The 20,356-nt window shown below is 40.9% G+C and overlaps 1 protein-coding gene across 2 annotated transcripts in view; it reads right to left on the reverse strand.

Annotated features, from left to right (window-relative positions):
- Positions 1-388: 388 nt before the first annotated feature.
- dop1b (DOP1 leucine zipper like protein B) overlaps positions 389-20,356 on the reverse strand; it is a 64,596-nt gene continuing 44,628 nt past the window's right edge. The window contains exons 19-38 of one of the 2 annotated variants that reach the window (XR_004221205.1): positions 18,162-19,740; positions 17,101-17,212; positions 16,761-16,946; positions 15,992-16,117; positions 15,109-15,243; positions 14,647-14,702; positions 12,682-12,786; positions 12,149-12,215; positions 11,079-11,220; positions 10,651-10,736; positions 10,161-10,270; positions 9,460-9,606; positions 8,682-8,743; positions 7,882-8,010; positions 7,513-7,649; positions 7,322-7,374; positions 5,940-6,098; positions 4,495-4,624; positions 3,717-4,210; positions 389-687 (exon numbers count right to left, since the gene is read on the reverse strand). Coding sequence is in view for 1 of the 2 variants with exons in the window: in XM_004912123.4 (XP_004912180.1) it covers positions 3,956-4,210; positions 4,495-4,624; positions 5,940-6,098; positions 7,322-7,374; positions 7,513-7,649; positions 7,882-8,010; positions 8,682-8,743; positions 9,460-9,606; positions 10,161-10,270; positions 10,651-10,736; positions 11,079-11,220; positions 12,149-12,215; positions 12,682-12,786; positions 14,647-14,702; positions 15,109-15,243; positions 15,992-16,117; positions 16,761-16,946; positions 17,101-17,212; positions 18,162-19,740 (3,776 nt within the window). In the remaining variant the exon portion in view is untranslated. Of the gene's footprint in view, positions 4,211-4,494; positions 4,625-5,939; positions 6,099-7,321; positions 7,375-7,512; positions 7,650-7,881; positions 8,011-8,681; positions 8,744-9,459; positions 9,607-10,160; positions 10,271-10,650; positions 10,737-11,078; positions 11,221-12,148; positions 12,216-12,681; positions 12,787-14,646; positions 14,703-15,108; positions 15,244-15,991; positions 16,118-16,760; positions 16,947-17,100; positions 17,213-18,161; positions 19,741-20,356 lie in introns of both variants that reach the window. The other variant, XM_004912123.4, reaches the window with a different exon arrangement.

Consider the following 20,356-nt stretch of genomic DNA (forward strand, 5'->3'; position numbering starts at 1 on the left):
GTTATAAAAATCTATATCTATATATCAAATCTCAGCCCCATCTCTATATATGGTTAAGAGTGGCTGTGCATCAATTCTAAGCTTTCCAATACATATGTATTCTAAAATGGAAATGGTAAAGTTTATAGTTGTGTAAGTGTGGAAATGTCATTCCTATTGAAGCAGAGATTATTTATGCCTTTCTGTTCACTGGTTCTGACTCATGAAACAATGTAGCAGAAGTCAGTTTTCCCCCCAGATTATTACTTAATACATGAGACTGTTTGAGGGTATAAAGTACTTCGACAGTAACAGTAACATCCCTAAAATCACACACAGGTCATCCATTTATAGTAAAGGCCACGCTATTGCTTATCTGGTATAATAATAATACAGTCACGTAGAGCGGTGAGTCTTTTATCCATCTTTTATTAACATTTATTACTATACAAATCTGGAATATTCTGTAAACCTGTAACCCAGTCTCTAGAATGTTTGCAATTTGTAACAACGTTCACTTATTCCATCGTTGGCGGAGAGGTTGAAGTGGTTTGCGGATTGCTGTGAGAGTGATTATAGCGCACTAACGAACGTTATTAATTTACATTCATATTAAAAACATTATAAAGTCACATTCAGAACAGTAAACACACAGCACATCCCACAGACTGGAGAGTACGGAATCTGTACTTCATATACAGGGATCTCCTGAAATAAATCAACAATGAAAACAACTTGGTAAACATGTAAAGGAAGGAACCGGTGTTGTGGTTCGAACAATGGGCAATCCCAGAGCTCTCAGCTATTGGACAGCAAAGATCTAGAACCCTTATTATTTCTGTCTGTATAACCCAACAATGAATATACTGTATTATTCTCTCAGATGGATGAATGGAAACTAAATAAGGTTCCATACAGAGATAAACAAATTCTGTCACAATCTGGAACCTTTTCCATTCACTATACATTTGATTAGTGCCCCTTAAATTGCCCGCCCCTGAGGAGCCTCCAGTTTGGGAAGAACTATTAGACACTCCCCTGACATATTCCATGGATTATAATGTTACATTCCAAGTAGAGGAATGTGGGAATGGAACATGACACACAGAACCTTCTCTTTCTAAACCTCACTTATGATTCAGGCCGATGCTTTCCAATGTAATTGAACATTGCTGCAGTATCTGATATTCTACTTATCAAATGCAATGCGAACAGTATAGAAAGAGAATTTGATCTGCCCTTACTGGGTGCAAAAAGATTGCAGTAAAATATGGAACAAGGTACCAGTAGGAAATAATGGAAAACACAAGAATGATGCAGGGGGGCAATTTTCAGGGGAAAATAGCAAGATAACTGGAAAAACATGGCATGGCCAGTGTGATTTTTTTATTAAATTAAATATTTTATGGTTTAAGACATAAGCCTCACCTCAAAAAAATCATTTTATTGTGCTTCTATGGCATAAGGGGGTAAATGGTGTTTCTGAAACATGAATGCACCTACAATGTTGAGTAGTTTTCTCCATTTTTTTGCTTTATATGGTGACAAAATGACTACAGTCTCCCCAAAAACTGCCACTTACTAGCTATTGAAACAGGTCTCTCTATAGCACAAACAGTCGGCCATGGCCTGGCTTAGAATGTGCTTATGAGCACAGTAGGTAGAGGACAAGAAGCCAGTGAACATTCAAAGTTACTCTGTTAGGCCGCTCCTTGGGCACTGCCACATGTACTGCCTTTGCATTTCATAAAGGTTTCTCTGGGAGACTGTAAGGCTCATTTATCAACACTGGGCATATCTGCCCATGGGTAGTACCCATAGCAACCAATCGGCAATTGGCTTTCCTCAGCCAGCAGCAGGCAAAACAATGAATGCAACAATTTGATTGGTTGCCATAGGTTACTGCCCATGGGCAAATTTGCCCGGGGTTGATAAGGACCCCCATTGTGTGCCATCAGCCTTAGGATCCTACCTAACAAATGAATCTGTAGGGCTGTAAGTAGATCATAGATCATCTGCCTCTTTGAGATTAGTGTGAAAATCCATGCAATTCTCACCCCACAAGTCTCACTGCCTGTTAGTAACAAGGGCATTTAGCTTCCATGTTGTTACCTAGAAACATATGTACTAAATGTCACATAGATGCCAATTAAAAGGTGCACCCTGTTAGTTTACTTGATAACTAGTTTGGAGTGATTTTAGGAAATGTATATTTGGGGGTAAATTAATACTGCAGTATTTATTGGATCGAGTTATGGTACCTGACAAATGCCGGTGGGTAGAAGTTTCCAGAATGTTCAGGCCACTCCTGTAGCTCATTATCAGGTTACAGAGGAGCAGTAATACTGAGCAATGCAGAGACAGACTGCTGTATATCCAGAATAACTCACATATTGCCCAGGGATTGCAGGAAAGCAAGTAGGCATTCAGCTCTAGGGCTGCCACCTTTTGGGGATAAACTACCGGCCTGCTTGTCTATGTTACTTTAACTGGCATCAAGCAGAACGCTTACTGGCTGGGCCGGCAAAATACTGGCCAGGTGGCTACCACAGTCATCATCAACAATTGGCTACTCATTAACTAAATTGGGCCCCCTGGTGAGACACTCTTGGGCACTGTTAGTACAAATACACGACAAAGCTCAAAATGCCCTACACCCCTAGCAGTAACAATAGTTCCAATAACAGGATGGGCAGATAATGCTGATAATGGGAATAGACTATGGTTGCTCTGCAGGGACTGAAGCAATTAAAGTGCTGCACGTGCCATTGGCCAACAGAACCATTTTGCCGACTTATCAAGATTCCTCCATTAATGACAGTTTTGCCAACACCAGGAATACAGATGACTAAAAAGCCTTTATGTATGAAAAATAACAAGACTGGACTAACAAAAATATGCAGTGTTCATAAAATAACCCCACTATGAGAATGAGAAACAGAAAACGCAGAAATTAAAAAGGGTCACAATGCAATAGTAAAACCGATACATTTTAGTCCTAAATGTGCCCTTTAAACCTATGGTTCCTGTGGCTAGCATAAGTATTGATTCCCCTCATCCTCCTGTATTGATTCTTTCATTGTAGTTTGACTTCTGTAAATGTAAACTGGAAGCTACATACACATGCAGAATGCAAGTAACTTTGCTTACCCATTTGTAAATTGTCTCTAAATATCAGTGTCTACTAAATAATTCTGAGATGAACTTCCCTTTATGCATAAAGCGAGGTTGCAGCTTTCCAATAGGCAGGTGTATATATAACGAAAAATGCACTATTGGGTTCCAGTTCCACCAGGATTTCGCCATCACTAAGCACTACTTATCACTTATGACATCACTATGATCCGTTTATAAGAATATCTGTAGAGGTGATGCATGGTTGCAGTGTATTATAATCCATTCTTAGGACATGGAATTGGCTTCTGCATTTTGTACCAAGCGTTTATAGTTTATGCGTCTGGAATAACTGCATATGAACTGTGGGATTATTTATATCATATAGTGCAGCCAATGAGGACAGTGGCTTATACATAAGCAGCAAATGATCATGTGACCAAGGAGAGCCCCCAATCTGTACATTAAAGATAATAAATAAACATAATAATCTCTTTGGACCTTATTTTTTTGTACTATGTTGTAGTTCTGCATTCCAGAACACGTCGCTGCAGAAGGGAATCGTAAATGCATAGATAGGAAAATATAAATATATACATATATATTACATTTCAGTAGTTTACCTTCACGTTTGAAAGACAGAAAGACAGTTCAGAAAGGAATTTCTCTCAATGACATCTCCTGAACCATGTCAGATCTAGAGGACATTTCCACCCTTTGGCTGATACAAGATATTAAAGTCCAGTCGTTACATTCTAACAGCTAATGGCACTGGTACCATTCACAGCAATGAGTAGTGCTGCACCAATCCCAAGCTGCTGTACAAGGGTAATGGAACAATAGCATTTCCCTTGGTTTAAAGTCAACTTGCTAGTTTCTCCAAGAAGTCAGACTCAACATTCTCTTCTAGCTCCTTTAAAGCCCTCTTGAAGTCTTCAACAGGGTATTCAATGGCGGGGTCTGAACTTTGAGCCTCTCCAGATATTTCCCCCTTTGCCTTGAATGCATAGCTGAGAGTTTTAAAGAACGGGGTCAGCTGTGTGATGGACGATATGGAATGGAGATTCAGAAGAGGGAATTCCGTCCGCTTCCATTTAGGATCGTCAGTGGCCTTCTCCTGTAATTAGGAACACAAACTACATGAGATTTCATATTTAATATACAGAGTTGTTCCCTCAGGGAGACTTACTTGTGTCATATCTTTATTATATACAATATGTGTGTCCTATTTAGCACACAGCTGGACCAAGGGTAGTTGAAAATTCAATCCTTTCTGTCCCCAGTGTGCATTTCCTACCTACCTTCCATTGTCCTGATTCTTGAATGGACTGCCTCAGGGATCCATACCCAACTTTGTCTTAGAATTCCCCTTCTACATCATTATTAATGGGGGATACTTACCCCAAACCTGAATTTCAGTAGTTCCAGTATTCGGAGTACATGAGGTTTGCATTCTTGGTAATTTTCCACTTTTTCTGAAGGCACACTGCAAGATTCTGTGGCTACTTCAGGTACAAATGCCCATCTGTATCTGTAACACAAGGAGTAACAACTTACAGTGGAGCAATGGGTAACATAGTATCAGGTGATGTGTTAGAGCAGCCATGAATCATTGGCACATTCGACTTGATGCCTACACTGTGTCTTGATTTGGCAAGCCATATAGCTGGCACAAAAAAACCTGTTTGATTGGTTTTATTTTACTTCTAGATATTTTCAAGATTTAAAAATGGGTTTTTGTCAGTACTTGATTTTTCTGCTAAATTTGAGTCTTTCGAAAATATTCTTGATTTTTTAATGTTTAGTTAACTTTTTTTTTCAAAAAAAAAATTGGCAGGTTTGATCTGTCAAGTACCATTGAGTCCTATGGGGGCTTAGAATAGTAGAGGAATAGCATAGTCAGTGACAGCCTGTCCTTGATACATTTTCAAGGAGAAGTTAATCCACTCATTGTTTTCTGTTTCATCCAGTTTCAAGGAGAAGTCAATCCCCCATTGTCTTCTGTTTTACCCAGTTTCAAGGGGAAGTTAATCCCCTTACTGTTCTCAATTTCACACATCAGCAAGGGGAAGTTAATTTCCTCATTGTTTCCGTTTCACCCAGTTTCAAGAAGTTAATCCCTCATTGTTTTCTGTTTCATCCAATTTCAAGGGGAAGTTAACCCCCCTTATTGTTAGCTGTTTCAGGCAGTTTCAAGGGGAAGTTAATCCTCTCACTGGTTTCTGTTTCACCCAGTTTCAAGGGGAAGTTAACCCCCTTATTGTTAGCTGTTTCAGGCAGTTTCAAGGGGAAGTTAATCCTCTCACTGGTTTCTGTTTCACCCAGTTTCAAGGGGAAGTTAATCCCCTTATTGTTTTCTATTTCACACATTTTCAAAGGGAAGTTAATCCCATGATTGTTTTCTATTTCACCCAGATTCAAGTGAAACTTAAAAACATTATTGTTTCCAAGAATCAAGAATGAGTACTAATGCTCCTAAAATGGCTGCTGGAGCGATTCCTGTTTGAAAAAAATAAAAAGGATTCATGGAAACGAATGTGCGTTTAAACTTGAATTTTTCGAGTTTTAACAATACTTTATGCTAGAAAAATTTGGAATTTTTCGAATGTAAACTCGAATTTTTGGTATGAACGATTCAAGCATTATTATGACATTTTATAAATACAACTATGATAGAGTTTAATTTGAATTTATACCATGTCGACTTTATACGACTTTCAAGGCAAGAAAACCCTGAATTTTAGTAAATCAGCCCCAATAACTCCAATAACCCCAGTCTCTGCGTGGCCAAAAAAAATGTTTATTACATTACAATGAGTTGTAGTTAACAGAAGTTCAGCACTTACAGTTGAAACAAAGGCATCTTATCTGGTGGGATTGAAAGAGCTGTGTCCAAAAATTTGCAGGCAGAGAGGTACAGGTCCAGTGCGTTCTGCTGGATTTCACAGTACACCGTCCCATTGACTTCCGCTGTTGCAGCCTTGTGTTTGTTTGCCTTGCTGGATCTGCAAAGCAGTTACATTACTACACAGCAGCACTACAGGCAATCTCTTATTGTAACTATAAAGTGGCAGCAAGCACAGTAGGGAGACACTGACATACAGAACTCATTCTGCAAAAACCTAACATGATCCTACTGGCACCACTGCTTTTATAAAGGTTGTTTATACAGGTATAGGACCCATTATCCAGAATGCTTGGGACCAAGGGTATTCTGGATAAGGGATCTTTCCGTAAATTTGGATCTCCATACCTTAAGTCTGCTATAAATCATTAAAATATTAATTAACCCCAATAGGATTGTTTTGCATCCAATAAGGATTTTTTATATATTAGTTTGGATCAATTACATGGTACTGTTTTATTATTACAGAGAAAAGGGAATCATTTAACCATTAAATAAACCCAATAGGGCTGTTCTGCCCCCAATAAGGGGTAATTATATCTTAGTTGGGATCAAGTACAGGTACTGTTTTATTATTACAGAGAAAAGGGAATCATTTAACCATGAAATAAACCCAATAGGGCTGTTCTGCCCCCAATAAGGGATAATTATATCTTAGTTGGGATCAAGTACAGGTACTGTTTCATTATTACAGAGAAAAGGGAATCATTTAACCATGAAATAAACCCAATAGGACTGTTCTGCCCCCAATAAGGGGTATTTATATCTTAGATGGGATCAAGTACAGGTACTGTTTTATTATTACAGAGAAAAGGGAATCATTTAACCATTCAATAAACCCAATAGGGCTGTTCTGCCCCAATAAGGGGTAATTATATATTAGTTGGGATCAAGTACAGGTACTGTTTTATTATTACAGAGAAAAGGGAATCAGTTTTAAAATTCTCAATTATTTGATTAAAATGGAGTCTATGGGAGACAGGCTTTCTGTAATTCGGAGTTTTCTGGAAAACGGGTTTCCGGATAAGGGGTCCAATACCTGTATAAGCAAGTGGAACTGCTCTGCTGGGTCACACCAGCCTCCTGATAACTAAAGCATTACAACACCATATAACACGGATCTGATGGAAAATCAAACCTGCCTGATCGGGCTACTGAATTTGCTTTTGTATTTTAGGCTTGATGGCACAAGTCTGCCTAAATCCACTGGCACAGAATATGCCCTGTGTGCCACCAGTCTAGTTGTACATTAACTCAACAACTGTTTTGCCATGCCAGCCTGTAACTGGCCACGCCATGCTGGTTTGGATGATACCAACTTACTTTGTTGGAATCTCTTCCATTAAATCCTCTTGAAGTTGGACAAACGTGTGGATCTTTAAATTAAAAAGAAACAAATAGGTAAATGCACTAAAATGAAAACCGGGGTATGAGTGGAGTGAAGTCCATCAGCCTCTGTGATGAACATTTATTTTTAACATATGAGCAATTTAGAATGACGACTATTTCCTTACCAGCTCAGTCACCATAATTGGCCACAGAGAGGTGAGATGCTGAGGGGATATCCTGAGCAACAGAACCCGGAAAAATAGGTACATCTGTGCAGCCATGATGGGAGTCTGTCCCATGCGGATATTTTCTGTTAGGCGCTCTAAAAAAAGAATGTGTTATTTAAAATGAGAAAGAACTCACAGATTTATTTCACTAACAGAGCAAAAGGTGCTCAAAGTAATATCATTGGTAATCTTTGGAAATAATAATCTTGGTAATAATGTAATTTAATTGTTTTGCAGGCTTTACTGATGCTGAAAATTATGTACAACGCAAGCCCTATTGAACTCTTGTTATACTGTCCCTTTTTGCTGTATGTAAAACAGTATTACCTTGTATTAGAGGCAGGTACAGATGGTACTGATCCACTTCCCCACTGAACACAGCAAAGCCCTGGCGTTTCAATAGCATAGCTTTCTGCTCGCTGCTAGAGTACAGCTTCAGGGAGCTACTGGGCATGCCTGCAACAACACCATATGCATTATATTAAATCCAGGCAGCATGTACTGCTTATTAAAATCAACAACATACAAATAGGATCGGATACACAAATGGACAGTCTGAGAAAACTATGTTGTCAGCTCAAGACTGCATAAATAACATATAGAAAGGATTTAGGGCGAAGACACACAGAGCTTCTAGTAGCAGCTACTTGTCCCAGTTACTAAACCCTCAAGGGACAGCAAAGAACCAGCCATAGAATGGGTTATACTGAAAGTGACCGGCGCTCTCTACAGTACAGAGAATCTATTATCCTGGACTATCCCAAACAAAATGGCTCCAGGGACAGTTGAGGAAAGATTCCCAGTGGGCAAGACAGTAATAATTTGGGTGCCCTTGGTCCCTCCAATGCCCTTTATTTGCTGATAAATTCCATCCGACAACCTTGTATACTGTATATCCCTATGGTGCATCATCACTAATACTCTACTAACCCCTCTCTATGGTGCACTGGTAGAAACAACAGAAAAATAATGGTCCCTTGATGACAGACATCGTTGGGATTCACGCTTATTACTAAGGTTGGTAATAGCTCATATCTAAATGAACATGTCAGGGCCACTGTGGCCCTTAGACTTTAAATGATATGTATTGGTCTCTTATATAATAAAAACACAAACATTGCACTTACCCATTAAATCCTTAAACATTGTTTTCTCATGAGTCAAGAAGTGATCAATGATTGCCTTCCAACTGTAGAAGCAGAAGAAACATCACTTAGAAAGTCACCAGAGAACATGGATTTTCATGTAGTAGATACACAGTATATAATTCTTTTAATCCAAAAAGCCCTTAATTTGGAAAACTGGATTTCTTTTAAACATTTAGCTCCATTGTTCTTTGTGACTCTTTGGAACAAACATTCTGCCCACCAAATGGGGGCCACAGACCCCAGCACCCAAAAAACTATTGCTCTGTGAGGCTACAATTGTATTATTACTTATTATTAGCCCCTCCTCTATTCATATCCCTGTTTCTCTTTCAAACCACTGTCTGGTTGCTAGTTTAAACTGGATCCTAGCAACCAGATAGCTGCTGAAATTCCAAACGGGAGAGTTGCTGAACCAAAAGCTAAATATTTCAATAACCACAAATAAAAAATATAGACCAATTGCAAACGGTCTCAAAATAGCACTCTCTACATCATACTAAAAGTTAATTCAAAGGTGAACAACACCTTTAAAGATATGTAGCAAGGAAAAAGGTCAATAGCTATTGATGTGTGTGATTGGACTTCCATAGCTTGAAATTGCAACTTGGATATAAGCATGTGTATTTTGGAGGGTTGTGTAAGACGATAAGATGGAGGTTCTGGGGATCACTAAAGTCTAACTAAGTCCTTTGTATCTCTGAAATCTCTCTGCAATCTACTAAGCCCCAGGACAAAGGGTAAGGCCGACTGAACTTACTGAACGCAGGAGGTGTCCATCTGGAAGAAGCCTGGATCCATGTACAAGTCCAGCACTTCCTTCTTCCAGGCCCGCTTGGTGTAGGCGTATCCACTGAGACTGCTCAGGAGCTGAGCACCAGCACGGAAACTGGGAATGTTGTACGCACTGGGACAGCCAATAAGATCATCAGAATTTGTTCATAAACAAAAATGGCCACTACAACCTATGTATTGGGCATCTATATTCTACATCAACACTTGTGAAAGGGAATCAATGTACATTTAGCCTATAGCTGCATTCTTGGTAACTTTCAATGGTCCTTTTTTGTTATTTTTAGGTGGGGCATTGAAAACACAGTCCTGTTATCTCATTCTCTTGGTTTCCATACATCATTCAAACTCAATACAGTATATACAAAAAATGAAAAAAAAACATACACGGCGGTTAGTAGAGGATAAAAAAGTTTATGCAGATGGAGGAGCCCTACAGGTTTAGCCTTTGGTGTGGAATCTCATGCTACAGACCCTGGTTTAATTCCCTGTTGCAACTCCTTCTCCATAATCCATAATCCCTACAATGGCTGCCTTGCTTGCTGTAAAGCACTTTGATTCCCACTGGAGAATAGCACTATATAAAAATAGATCCCTTTCCCCCTACATTCAGTTTTAAAATAGCCCTATAGAGTGCCAGCTGTACAGGCTTAGAGGCCCAGAATGTACCTGTGATTACGTAGGTAGGGAAACACGTAGTACAGAAGGCGGGATATTAGGGGTACAGCTTTCTCCTTCTCGTCGCTTCTGTACACCATGTCTAAAAGATTCGCCAGAACCTGGATTTATGAAGAGAGTAGGAAAAGAGAGCGATGTTAGGGGAACGATCTAGGTCAGCTATGCACTTTTAAGGAATACTGTCATGGTAAAACATCAGTTAATAGAGCTTCTCCGCAGAATCCTGCATTGTAATCTGTTTTTCAAAAACACTGATTTTTTTTTAGATTTAATTTTGAAATTTCACATGGGGCTAGTTATATTCTTCATTTCCCAGGGTGCCACAGCCATAACATAAGCAACCATTATAAGTTTCCATAGACCATTTTTTAATTATGACAATATAGGTAAAGAAAAAGCTTTTATTCTTATAAGCTAAATTGCTGATTGGCTGCATTAGCAGGAACCCGGTGTCAGTTGGTGACACATAAGTGGAACTTACCTCTGCGAGCAGGGACAGAGCCTGGACACTATACACGGAGGGAGCAGAAGCCGACACCATAGAGGACTGAGCTACCACAGAATCTTCTGTAAAGAGCAAATGGGAAACTCAGTCAGATATAAAGGGAAACTAACACAAATGGAACAATTCATGTATTTTCAGTAGGCAGTATATACACTAATATTAAAGTAACAATAAAGTAGATAACAAATGGGGTCATTCCCATTCCCACGGGTTAGGCAATTATCTTTCAAAAAAGCTCACTGCCCAATTTCTGAGCAATAGTTGTCCATGATCCATGAATCCACTGGCAGGGTCCAGAACATACTATACAAAGATGCAAGAATAGTACAAGTACAACCACTGAAGATTCAGATTATTCTCCTGTATTTTATATACCTTATGTAAAGTACATGACTTGGTCTCACCATATAAATCTTCTTCCTCTGCCTCATCCATTGAAACTTGGGGCTGAGCCTTCACCTCCAGATTCCTGCTTAGCCAACTGGTCTGTTCTAGGGAAGAGCCAGCAACATTCCCCACGGCCTCCAGGATCTTCTGCGTAACTTCCTGCAATGTGGGAAAGACCTGGGTCAGTCTCAAGCAACAAGGAAGGTTTTATTTTTTATCCATGAGTTACTCCCAGAACTCATTTATCTGGCTTCTCCTAAGCCACTAACATAAAAACAGCACTACTTGCTGCAAAACCAGGCATTTAACCTGTTGCTACGTGTATCCCACCTTAAATATTGGTGAAAATTACACCAAACAGTAATCTTATTAAAGGTCCCCATACACTATAAGATCCGCTCGCCTGGCAATGTCGCCAAGCGAGTGGATCTTCCCCCAGTTTCCCCACCTAGAGGTGGGCGATATTGGGGGGCATGTAGGTGAATTCGATCGTTTGGCCCTGGGGCCAAACGATCGAATTCTAAACGCTGCAATGGGGCAGTCGGTTCGGGGACCGCATCAACGAGCTGATGTGGTCCCCGATCCGACTGGATTTTCTAACCTGGCTGAATGATATCTGGCCAATTTCAGGCCAGATATCGGTCGGCCAGGCCCCTCGGTTCTGCCCCCTGCCGAATCGGTCCAAGGCACCGATATCAGCAGCTACTATCTGCCCGTGTATGGGGACCTTTACTGTATCTCTCACAAGATAAATATCGCTGTTAGCATGCATTTCAATAGCTGTGTCTATTGTGCGTGTAGGTACAACACAAGAGCGGAACTCTGGGAGCTCCACCTCAAGAGTTCCGCTCTACCCCAGGCAGAAGGTACTCCCAGTGCTCCCTTGTGTTTGTGTGCCCTGTACTCTGTGCTTGGGTGCAAGTGATAAGATAAGGTTCAACAGGCACCTTGGCACTAAGCTCAAGAGTATGTTTCTATGGTCAAAATATAGAGAAGCACATGAAGAATTTGAAGTAGAAATACATGGCAGATGCAGTGTAGGGGATCATAATATCAAATGGCACATTGCATTATTATGTAACTTTACCTGCAGTTCCTTCTGGTCCTTCTTATTTTCTAGATTAGGTGTTCTGATTACAAAATCATTGAGCATACTGACAAGAGAGAAAGTGGGGTTTATAGCTGAATATATAGAAATCACAAAAATCAGAGCATTGTGTGTGGCTACTGGTGAACGTACTATGGAATACTGCATTCGGGGAGGAGGCTTACTAAACAGTTGTGGGGTTTTAGTAGAATCTTAAACTCTACCAGAATGTTCTATTTGTATGTAGATATAAAATGGTGTAATTACATTTTACATCCCAAATAGCAGGCCAAATCTGATATAACTGCTCATAGCAGTGCCACCTACCAGCACCCCCATGTGAGTTTTTATCAAACTGGAGTTTGGACTTTGCTGATAAAAATGAACGAATTAACTTTAATTATTTTGTTCAAGCATCCAATTTTTTGTTCAGTATATTATAATTGTACCATAACTCAAGCATTTATTCTGCTAGATACAGCCAAAAATAATGATTAGAATGTAAGAATATATACATAGGAGGTAAGAATTACCTTAACAACAGGAAAAATCCAGGTGGAGCCAAGTTCAGAGGAACAGACTCTTTTAGTAATGCCAGCAAGGACTGGGAATTTTCCTGCAACTCGGACCCTGAAAGCCTGTAAATAAAACCAGGACTAATAAACCAAATGAAGACCAAATCCAAACAATCTGAAATTGTTCAGTTGCAGTTTGACTATATAAATAACACCCTGTGAGGAAGGTTTATCAGCATTAAGTGTGGTCTAAATGCTCTGTTATACAGCTAGAAATTTCAGCCATAAAGCAGGGCAGGACTGCTGCATACAACAGGGGGGGATCAGATAGGATCTGTGCCACTGTGACAGAATGCTCTGTTATACAGATGGCTAGAAATTTCAGCCATAAAGCAGGGCAGGACTGCTGCATACAACGGGGGGGATCAGATAGGATCTGTGCCACTGTGACAGAATGCTCTGTTATACAGATAGCTAGAATCTCAGCCATAAAGCAGGGCAGGACTGCTGCTTACAATGGGGGGATCAGATAGGATCTGTGCCACTGTGACAGAATGCTCTGTTATACAGATGGCTAGAAATTTCAGCCATAAAGCAGGGCAGGACTGCTGCATACAACGGGGGGGATCAGATAGGATCTGTGCCACTGTGACAGAATGCTCTGTTATACAGATAGCTAGAATCTCAGCCATAAAGCAGGGCAGGACTGCTGCTTACAATGGGGATCAGATAGGATCTGTGCCACTGTGACAGAATGCTCTGTTATACAGATAGCTAGAATCTCAGCCATAAAGCAGGGCAGGACTGCTGTTTACAATGGGGGGATCAGATAGGATCTGTGCCACTGTGACAGAATGCTCTGTTATACAGATAGCTAGAATCTCAGCCATAAAGCAGGGCAGGACTGCTGCTTACAATGGGGGGGATCAGATAGGATCTGTGTCACTGTGACAGAATGCTCTGTTATACAGATAGCTAGAATCTCAGCCATAAAGCAGGGCAGGACTGCTGCTTACAATGGGGGGGATCAGATAGGATCTGTGCCACTGTGACAGAATGCTCTGTTATACAGATAGCTAGAATCTCAGCCATAAAGCAGGGAAGGACTGCTGCTTACAATGGGGATCAGATAGGATCTGTGCCACTGTGACAGAATGCTCTGTTATACAGATAGCTAGAATCTCAGCCATAAAGCAGGGCAGGACTGCTGTTTACAATGGGGGGATCAGATAGGAACTGTGCCACTGTGACAGAATGCTCTGTTATACAGATAGCTAGAATCTCAGCCATAAAGCAGGGCAGGACTGCTGCTTACAATGGGGGGATCAGATAGGAACTGTGCCACTGTGACAGAATGCTCTGTTATACAGATAGCTAGAATCTCAGCCATAAAGCAGGGCAGGACTGCTGCTTACAATGGGGGGGGGGGGGATCAGATAGGATCTGTGCCACTGTGACAGAATGCTCTGTTATACAGATAGCTAGAATCTCAGCCATAAAGCAGGGAAGGACTGCTGCTTACAATGGGGGGGGATCAGATAGGATCTGTGCCACTGTGACAGAATGCTCTGTTATACAGATAGCTAGAATCTCAGCCATAAAGCAGGGCAGGGCTGCTGTTTACAATGGGGGGATCAGATAGGATCTGTGCCACTGTGACAGAATGCTCTGTTATACAGATAGCTAGAATCTCAGCCATAAAGCACGGCAGGACTGCTGCTTACAATGGGGGGATCAGATAGGATCTGTGCCACTGTGACAAAATGCTCTGTTATACAGATAGCTAGAATCTCAGCCATAAAGCAGGGCAGGACAATGCAGGATCTGTGCCACTATGACATATTTCATTTATTTTCTAAATTGTAGTGGATTGTTAAAACTAATAGCTGATTGGTCGCTAGGGGTAACTACACTAGTTCAGTTTAGTATCCCAGAGAGTGTATTAGTCCATGTCCCTCAGATTGTAGGAAAATGTTTTTTTACCTTTGTATAAAAGTATAGCTGAACTGCAACATCGGAATATCAACTAAAGACGACTTCTAGAAATAAAAGATGAAAAAGGCCATTAGAAGTGAAAATGCAACTAATCACATAATAAAACTGACAAATGGATTCTCAGACAAGAAAAGGGCGTGATTTAACACGGTTCTACCAAATCAAATGTGTAGGTACAATACAGTATAAGTATTGTTATAATTAGATTAAACTAAGAAAATTGAAGATTTGCAACATATATATTTTATATATTACAGAATTTAGTCTACATTAGAGCTGGCAAATAGCCATCGCAGCCCTTATTGGACACCCCCAGGAACTTTTTTATTCTTGTGTTGCTCCCCAACTCTTTTTACATTCAAATGTGACAGGTAAAAAAAGGTTGGGGACCCCTGGGTTACAGGGTCAGGGTATTTACAGTTGATAATGATAAGACCTTAGCATCAATACCTCGTCCCCTTTTATCTGCGGTGGCTTCTTGACAACCTCTTTCACCAGATGCAAAATGGTGTCTGTCTTCAAGGTCTTCAGTGCACACACAAGGTCAACAAGTGTGAGCTGAGACTCACTGGGCACTGGAATTATCTGCAAAAAGCATTGTAAATACTATTATCCAAGTAGGAAGCGTCTATAGAATGTATTTTCAAAGCGCTTGTTTGATTCTTTTTTGAGTTGCAGATAAAGATTTACTCTTTCCCTTTGTACATAGGCTAACATTGAGGACAAGTTCCTCCAAGCAAGGTCAAAACTTCAATTTTAGTTATTTACAATAGCATCTAACCTAGTGCATGTCCCTCCCAATAGGGTCTAACCTAGATGGCAAGTTCCTCACTCAGCGCTAGGCCAAGCCAGCCAGGTTGCCTAGGGTGTGTGTGTGGCCACGCTAAAGACAGAGGGGGGCAAGGAAGGTGGACATGTAGGTGGTGGGGGAGGAATGTGCTTAGCGTCCCCCGCACCATTGTGCCCTAGACAAGTGCCATTTATGCCTACCCCTAGTTTCAGTCCTGTACTCACTCACAAAACTAATGGACCAGTTTCTCCAAACACAGCCCAAAAGCATCAAACACTGAGCAAGTTATAACTATGTAACTATGCAAGTTCCTCCCAACAGGGACGAACCTAGAGAGTGAGTTCTTCCCAATAGGGCCTAAGCCAGACAGCAATTCTTTCCCACAGTATATGACCTAGTGCTAACAAATTATAATATATGCCAAATGGGGTCGTGCCTGTGCAAATTGCTCCAAAAAGTGCATAACACAGAAGCAAACAGCAACTCTAGAACTCTAACCCAGAGTGCAAAATCCTCCAAAAATTGGCTAATGTGGGTCCTCACCTTGGCCTTACTGAGGCTTTTGTTGAACCTTTTTCTCTTCCACACCGCAGCAACAGCCGCAATAAGCTGCACCCCCAGCGGAGATGTCAGTGGGTTCAGGAAATCCAGGATTTTCTGTTTCAGTGTCTGTCACACAAACAAATAAACCAATAAAGAGATACATGCAAAACAAGTAGCTTTTGAAAAGTTGTGGGATGGGAAAAGTATAAGCTCTAAAGAAGCAAGAGAGGCATGACTGGAAGGTCAGGAGATGTTATATACCAGGGTCAGTTCTATTGAGGTTCTTAGAGTCTGTACAGAGGGATAACTATGTCTATGTCTATGCTAGCACAGGTATTCCCCCCTTCTAAGCTAAATTATATTGTAAGAAATGCAAACTAATGTTTTTTTTAGATTGTAAGCTCTTTTGGGCAGGGCTATCTGTACATCTGGTATCACTTATTTTTTTAATATAATCTCTATGTTTAATATATAGACACACTTATTGTACAGCACCACAAAATATGCTGGTGCTTTATCAATATTTTATTTCAATAATAGATCTTATATTCAACATTTAAGGGGGCCCTGAAATGATTCTGTTGTGGGGCCCAGTATCCTTTGTATATTATATTTACCCTGCTGGGGAAGTATCTGTGCACTCTGGGAGTAGCAGGGTATATATCCCATGAGCTGGCATCAGTTATATAAAGCAAGTTGGTTTGGGAATATGTTCATAATATAAGTGTTGAGTGTTGACCCAATGAAAAGCAGATCTCTAGTTCCTTACTTTGGTCGATTTGAAATACACTGAAGAGGATGCTTTGATGGTACCCAGGAGATCCGAAGGTCTCTTCTCCCGTTCCTGTTTGCTGATGACGCTCCAGAGAAGAGACATGGTGTTAATGATGCGGGGGAGCTCTTCCAGGAGAGCATTGCGGGCATTCTTCAGATTAGCAGGATCTGCCGAAGAAGACTGAAAATAAAAGAGAAGTTTATCTTTGTTGTCCAGCTTGTCAGTGGTGCCCGCTGGGGGGGTACCTACCATTTTGGCACACCCCAGTGATTGTACCTTTCCATCTATTATAAGAGATCAACATCCACAAAGGGAGGATATACAGGAACTTTACCTTTTTCGATTGTGTGGGATGGTCCAAAAGACAAAAATGGCCAATCATGGTGAGGCCTTCCAGGAGCGTGAGTGGATAATCAGGAGAAACATTTTCTCTTTTAGATGTTGTGCTGTTGACATAAAGAGATCTAGTTTACTGCCTCGCAACAAGGACACACTTCCCGATGAACCTTTAATCTGGGGGTGTCACCCCTCCAGCTTTAGGGAACTCCAAGTATTCTCATTCAACTGTTGTCAGTAGTGTTTCTCCATACCCTGCAAGTCTGACATCCCTGTTCTACGTAGCTACGGAAGCCTAGTGAGTTGTCTACATGACATCATACCACAAACAAAATTGTCATACTTGCAGCTCTCTTTTTGTTGTGACTTACAACTCCCAGCATGCTCTGGAGGGTGAGATTTAGTTTAAAATCTTTGGAAAATGCCATTGCTGCAAAGTTTGTAGGTTTTTAGTAAAACTCCTCTGCATAGTATTCCCTTCTTTCTACTATAGACTATATAGTCTAGACTATAGTCTACTATATAGACTTCATTAGGCTTGATTCTGACCTGTAGTCAACTGCAGGAACATGCAGGTTACAGAGACCTAACTGCTGAGTTAGACAACTAGGCCACTAGAATCTCACCAAACTGGAATATATATATCAGTAAATATTGCCCTTTTACATCCTTTCCCTTGAGCCGCCATTTAGTGTGTGCTCCTTCAGAGATCAGCTGACAGGAAGTGATGCAGCTCTAACTGTAACAGGAAGTAGAGTGGGAGTAAAAGGCAGAACTCTGTCCATTCACTGGCTGATGGGGCCTAGCATGTATGTGTGCCTTGGCTTGTTTGTGTGCACTGTGAATCCTATGATCCCAGGGGGCGGCCCTTACTACTTAAAATGGCAGTTTCCTATTTAGGATTACCCAATGGCACATACTATTAAAAAAGTACATTTTTATGAAAATGGTTTATTCAGATGAAGCAGGGCTTAACAAATGAGCTGTTTATGCAATATATTTTTATAGAGACCTACATTGTTCTTAGGTATAGTTTTCCTTTTAAAACATTAAACTTACCTGATTTTAAAAGACTCATTTTCATACTGCTTTACAAGTTCATCCAGGTTTTTGCAGATCTGCACGACAAATGGAGCAACTGTTAATCCCAGCGATTTCCCAAAAAACGGCAAAGAAGAGGTGACCAAAGCGACCCACTGGGGGTGCATTCCATAGCCATATTCTGGGCGCAGAGCTTTCACAACAGCCGAGACAAACAAACCCTGGGATGTTATGCTATGGGCCTGCACGTACTGCATGGCATTAATGGACTGCTGGAAGTTGATGCCCCGTTGCCATTCCTTAGAGAGGTCTCCTTGTGTATCCTGGTCTTCCTGCAACTGCCTCAGATGATGCTCTAACACAATCAGCACCTGCAGAAGCTTCAGAAGCTCAATCTGAAGAGGGTGCTCACTCCATATCTGGTCTTGACCAAAATTAATGATTCCCTCCTCAAAAAAGCCTTCGTCCGTGTATTTGTTCCCACCAGCTGACACCAGCTCATACGTCTTCTGGCTCGTGTACATAGAAGCAGACAAAGACAAGAGCACAAACTCTTGCACTTTGCATCTTTCCAGCAAACAGTGTATGAACTCAACTTTCTTTCCCTCTGAGGACTTGGCAACGTTGACCAGCTGAGACATTATTCTGATCAAAACTTCAACACTTTTCACTTGAACATCCCTGTTTCCAAGCACATCCCTGTGGCTGACCTTCAAATAACAAGGATAATAGGAACGTAAGAAACTCAAGCAGAGGTAAGTCAAAAGTTCTATCAACAAAGAATGAGGGCACATCAATGGGGACTGAGTCTGAAGTTTGCCGTAGAAGCTCTGTCCAACTAAGGCCTCCTGGTGCCTGGCAAGAAGGTTGTAGATCAGGTTGAGATGTGCAGTTGAACTGGTGTCCATACTGGTGGTAGCTACAGATTCAATAAACTCTTTGGGATTGGTTTTTAGAATGGCTTCCAGCACAGTAAAAGCATACAAGACCCTCTTGGAATCATACGGTTGTAGGTACAAGAGGATGTGTTTGAACAGAGCTTCAATCATCTCCTCCTTCTCCTTTTGTTGCTTTAGAAGCTGAGAGCTTTTGATTGCTTGAAGCTCCAGATCAGCTTCATCATCACTAGAGAGGGATTCGGAGGTCTGTGTTACATCTGATTCTGTGCGAACAAGAGTTAATAACGTATTTTGTCTGGGCATTTCCATTATTTGTTGGCCTGTGTGCTTGAGGGTAGCTTGCCCTGCTGTGTTCTCCCTACAGTTCTGATCACTGCTGAGGTCCAAGGAGCTGGGAGAGAAGGATGAAGTGTTCTCACTGTCATTATGCCCAGTGCTGGTATCTGCTGATTCTGTATGCTCACTGTCATCCTGCTCCTGCTCTACACAATAAGGAGCATCCCTAAAATCTGATGTATGGTTCTCAGCCCACTCATTTTTCATTTTCTCGGGATCCTTCTCAACTTCAGCCCAAAGGGCATCTCTGTCCACGGTGTTAAACTGGGGTAAATTTTCCTCTGAACTGCTCAAAGGAGAGTCACGAAATCCCGCTGAGTCTTTCAATGAGGTTCTTTTCTTCCGACACCAGTAGCTGAACTCTTCAGAAAGAAAAATCAAAATGACATTCTGTTGCTTAGTTAGTAATAACAAAAACCACAAGACAGGATTATATTTTTTAATTGAATGTTCCTTTAAAGATATATTATATCATTAAAATAAATTGCAGAGAGACATGATTTAATATCACAGATATGGCGCAGTATAGTGATGACCTTGGAACTACCTAATGGTGGAAGCACATCGCATTGCATTTTCAGTAGGGATGCACTGTATCCACTATTTTGGGATTGGGCCGAATCCTGAGTGAAAGATTCAGCCAAATGCCGTAACACTCCCGTGTTTATGTGATGAAAAGTCACATGATTTCAAGGATTTTGATTCGGTTTGGCCAGGACCATGGATTCGCCCAAATCCAAATCCTGCTGAAAAAGGCTGAATCTTGCCCGAATCCCGGATTCGGTGAATCCCTAATTTTCAGTTTGCTTAAACAACTGATTTACTTATACCAAGGGTAAATGCCAATGGGTGCACTCAACAGACTATACACAGTGTGCTTGCTTCTAGTGTAGAGCAGCTTCCCTTAGCAGGGTCTAAGTAGGTGCAACATGAGGGTGGGAAAGTGCACTGTGGGTAAAGTGTCATAAAAAGACAAGT

Source organism: Xenopus tropicalis, chromosome 2 (assembly GCF_000004195.4).
Source record: "Xenopus tropicalis strain Nigerian chromosome 2, UCB_Xtro_10.0, whole genome shotgun sequence".
NCBI lineage: Eukaryota > Metazoa > Chordata > Amphibia > Anura > Pipidae > Xenopus > Xenopus tropicalis.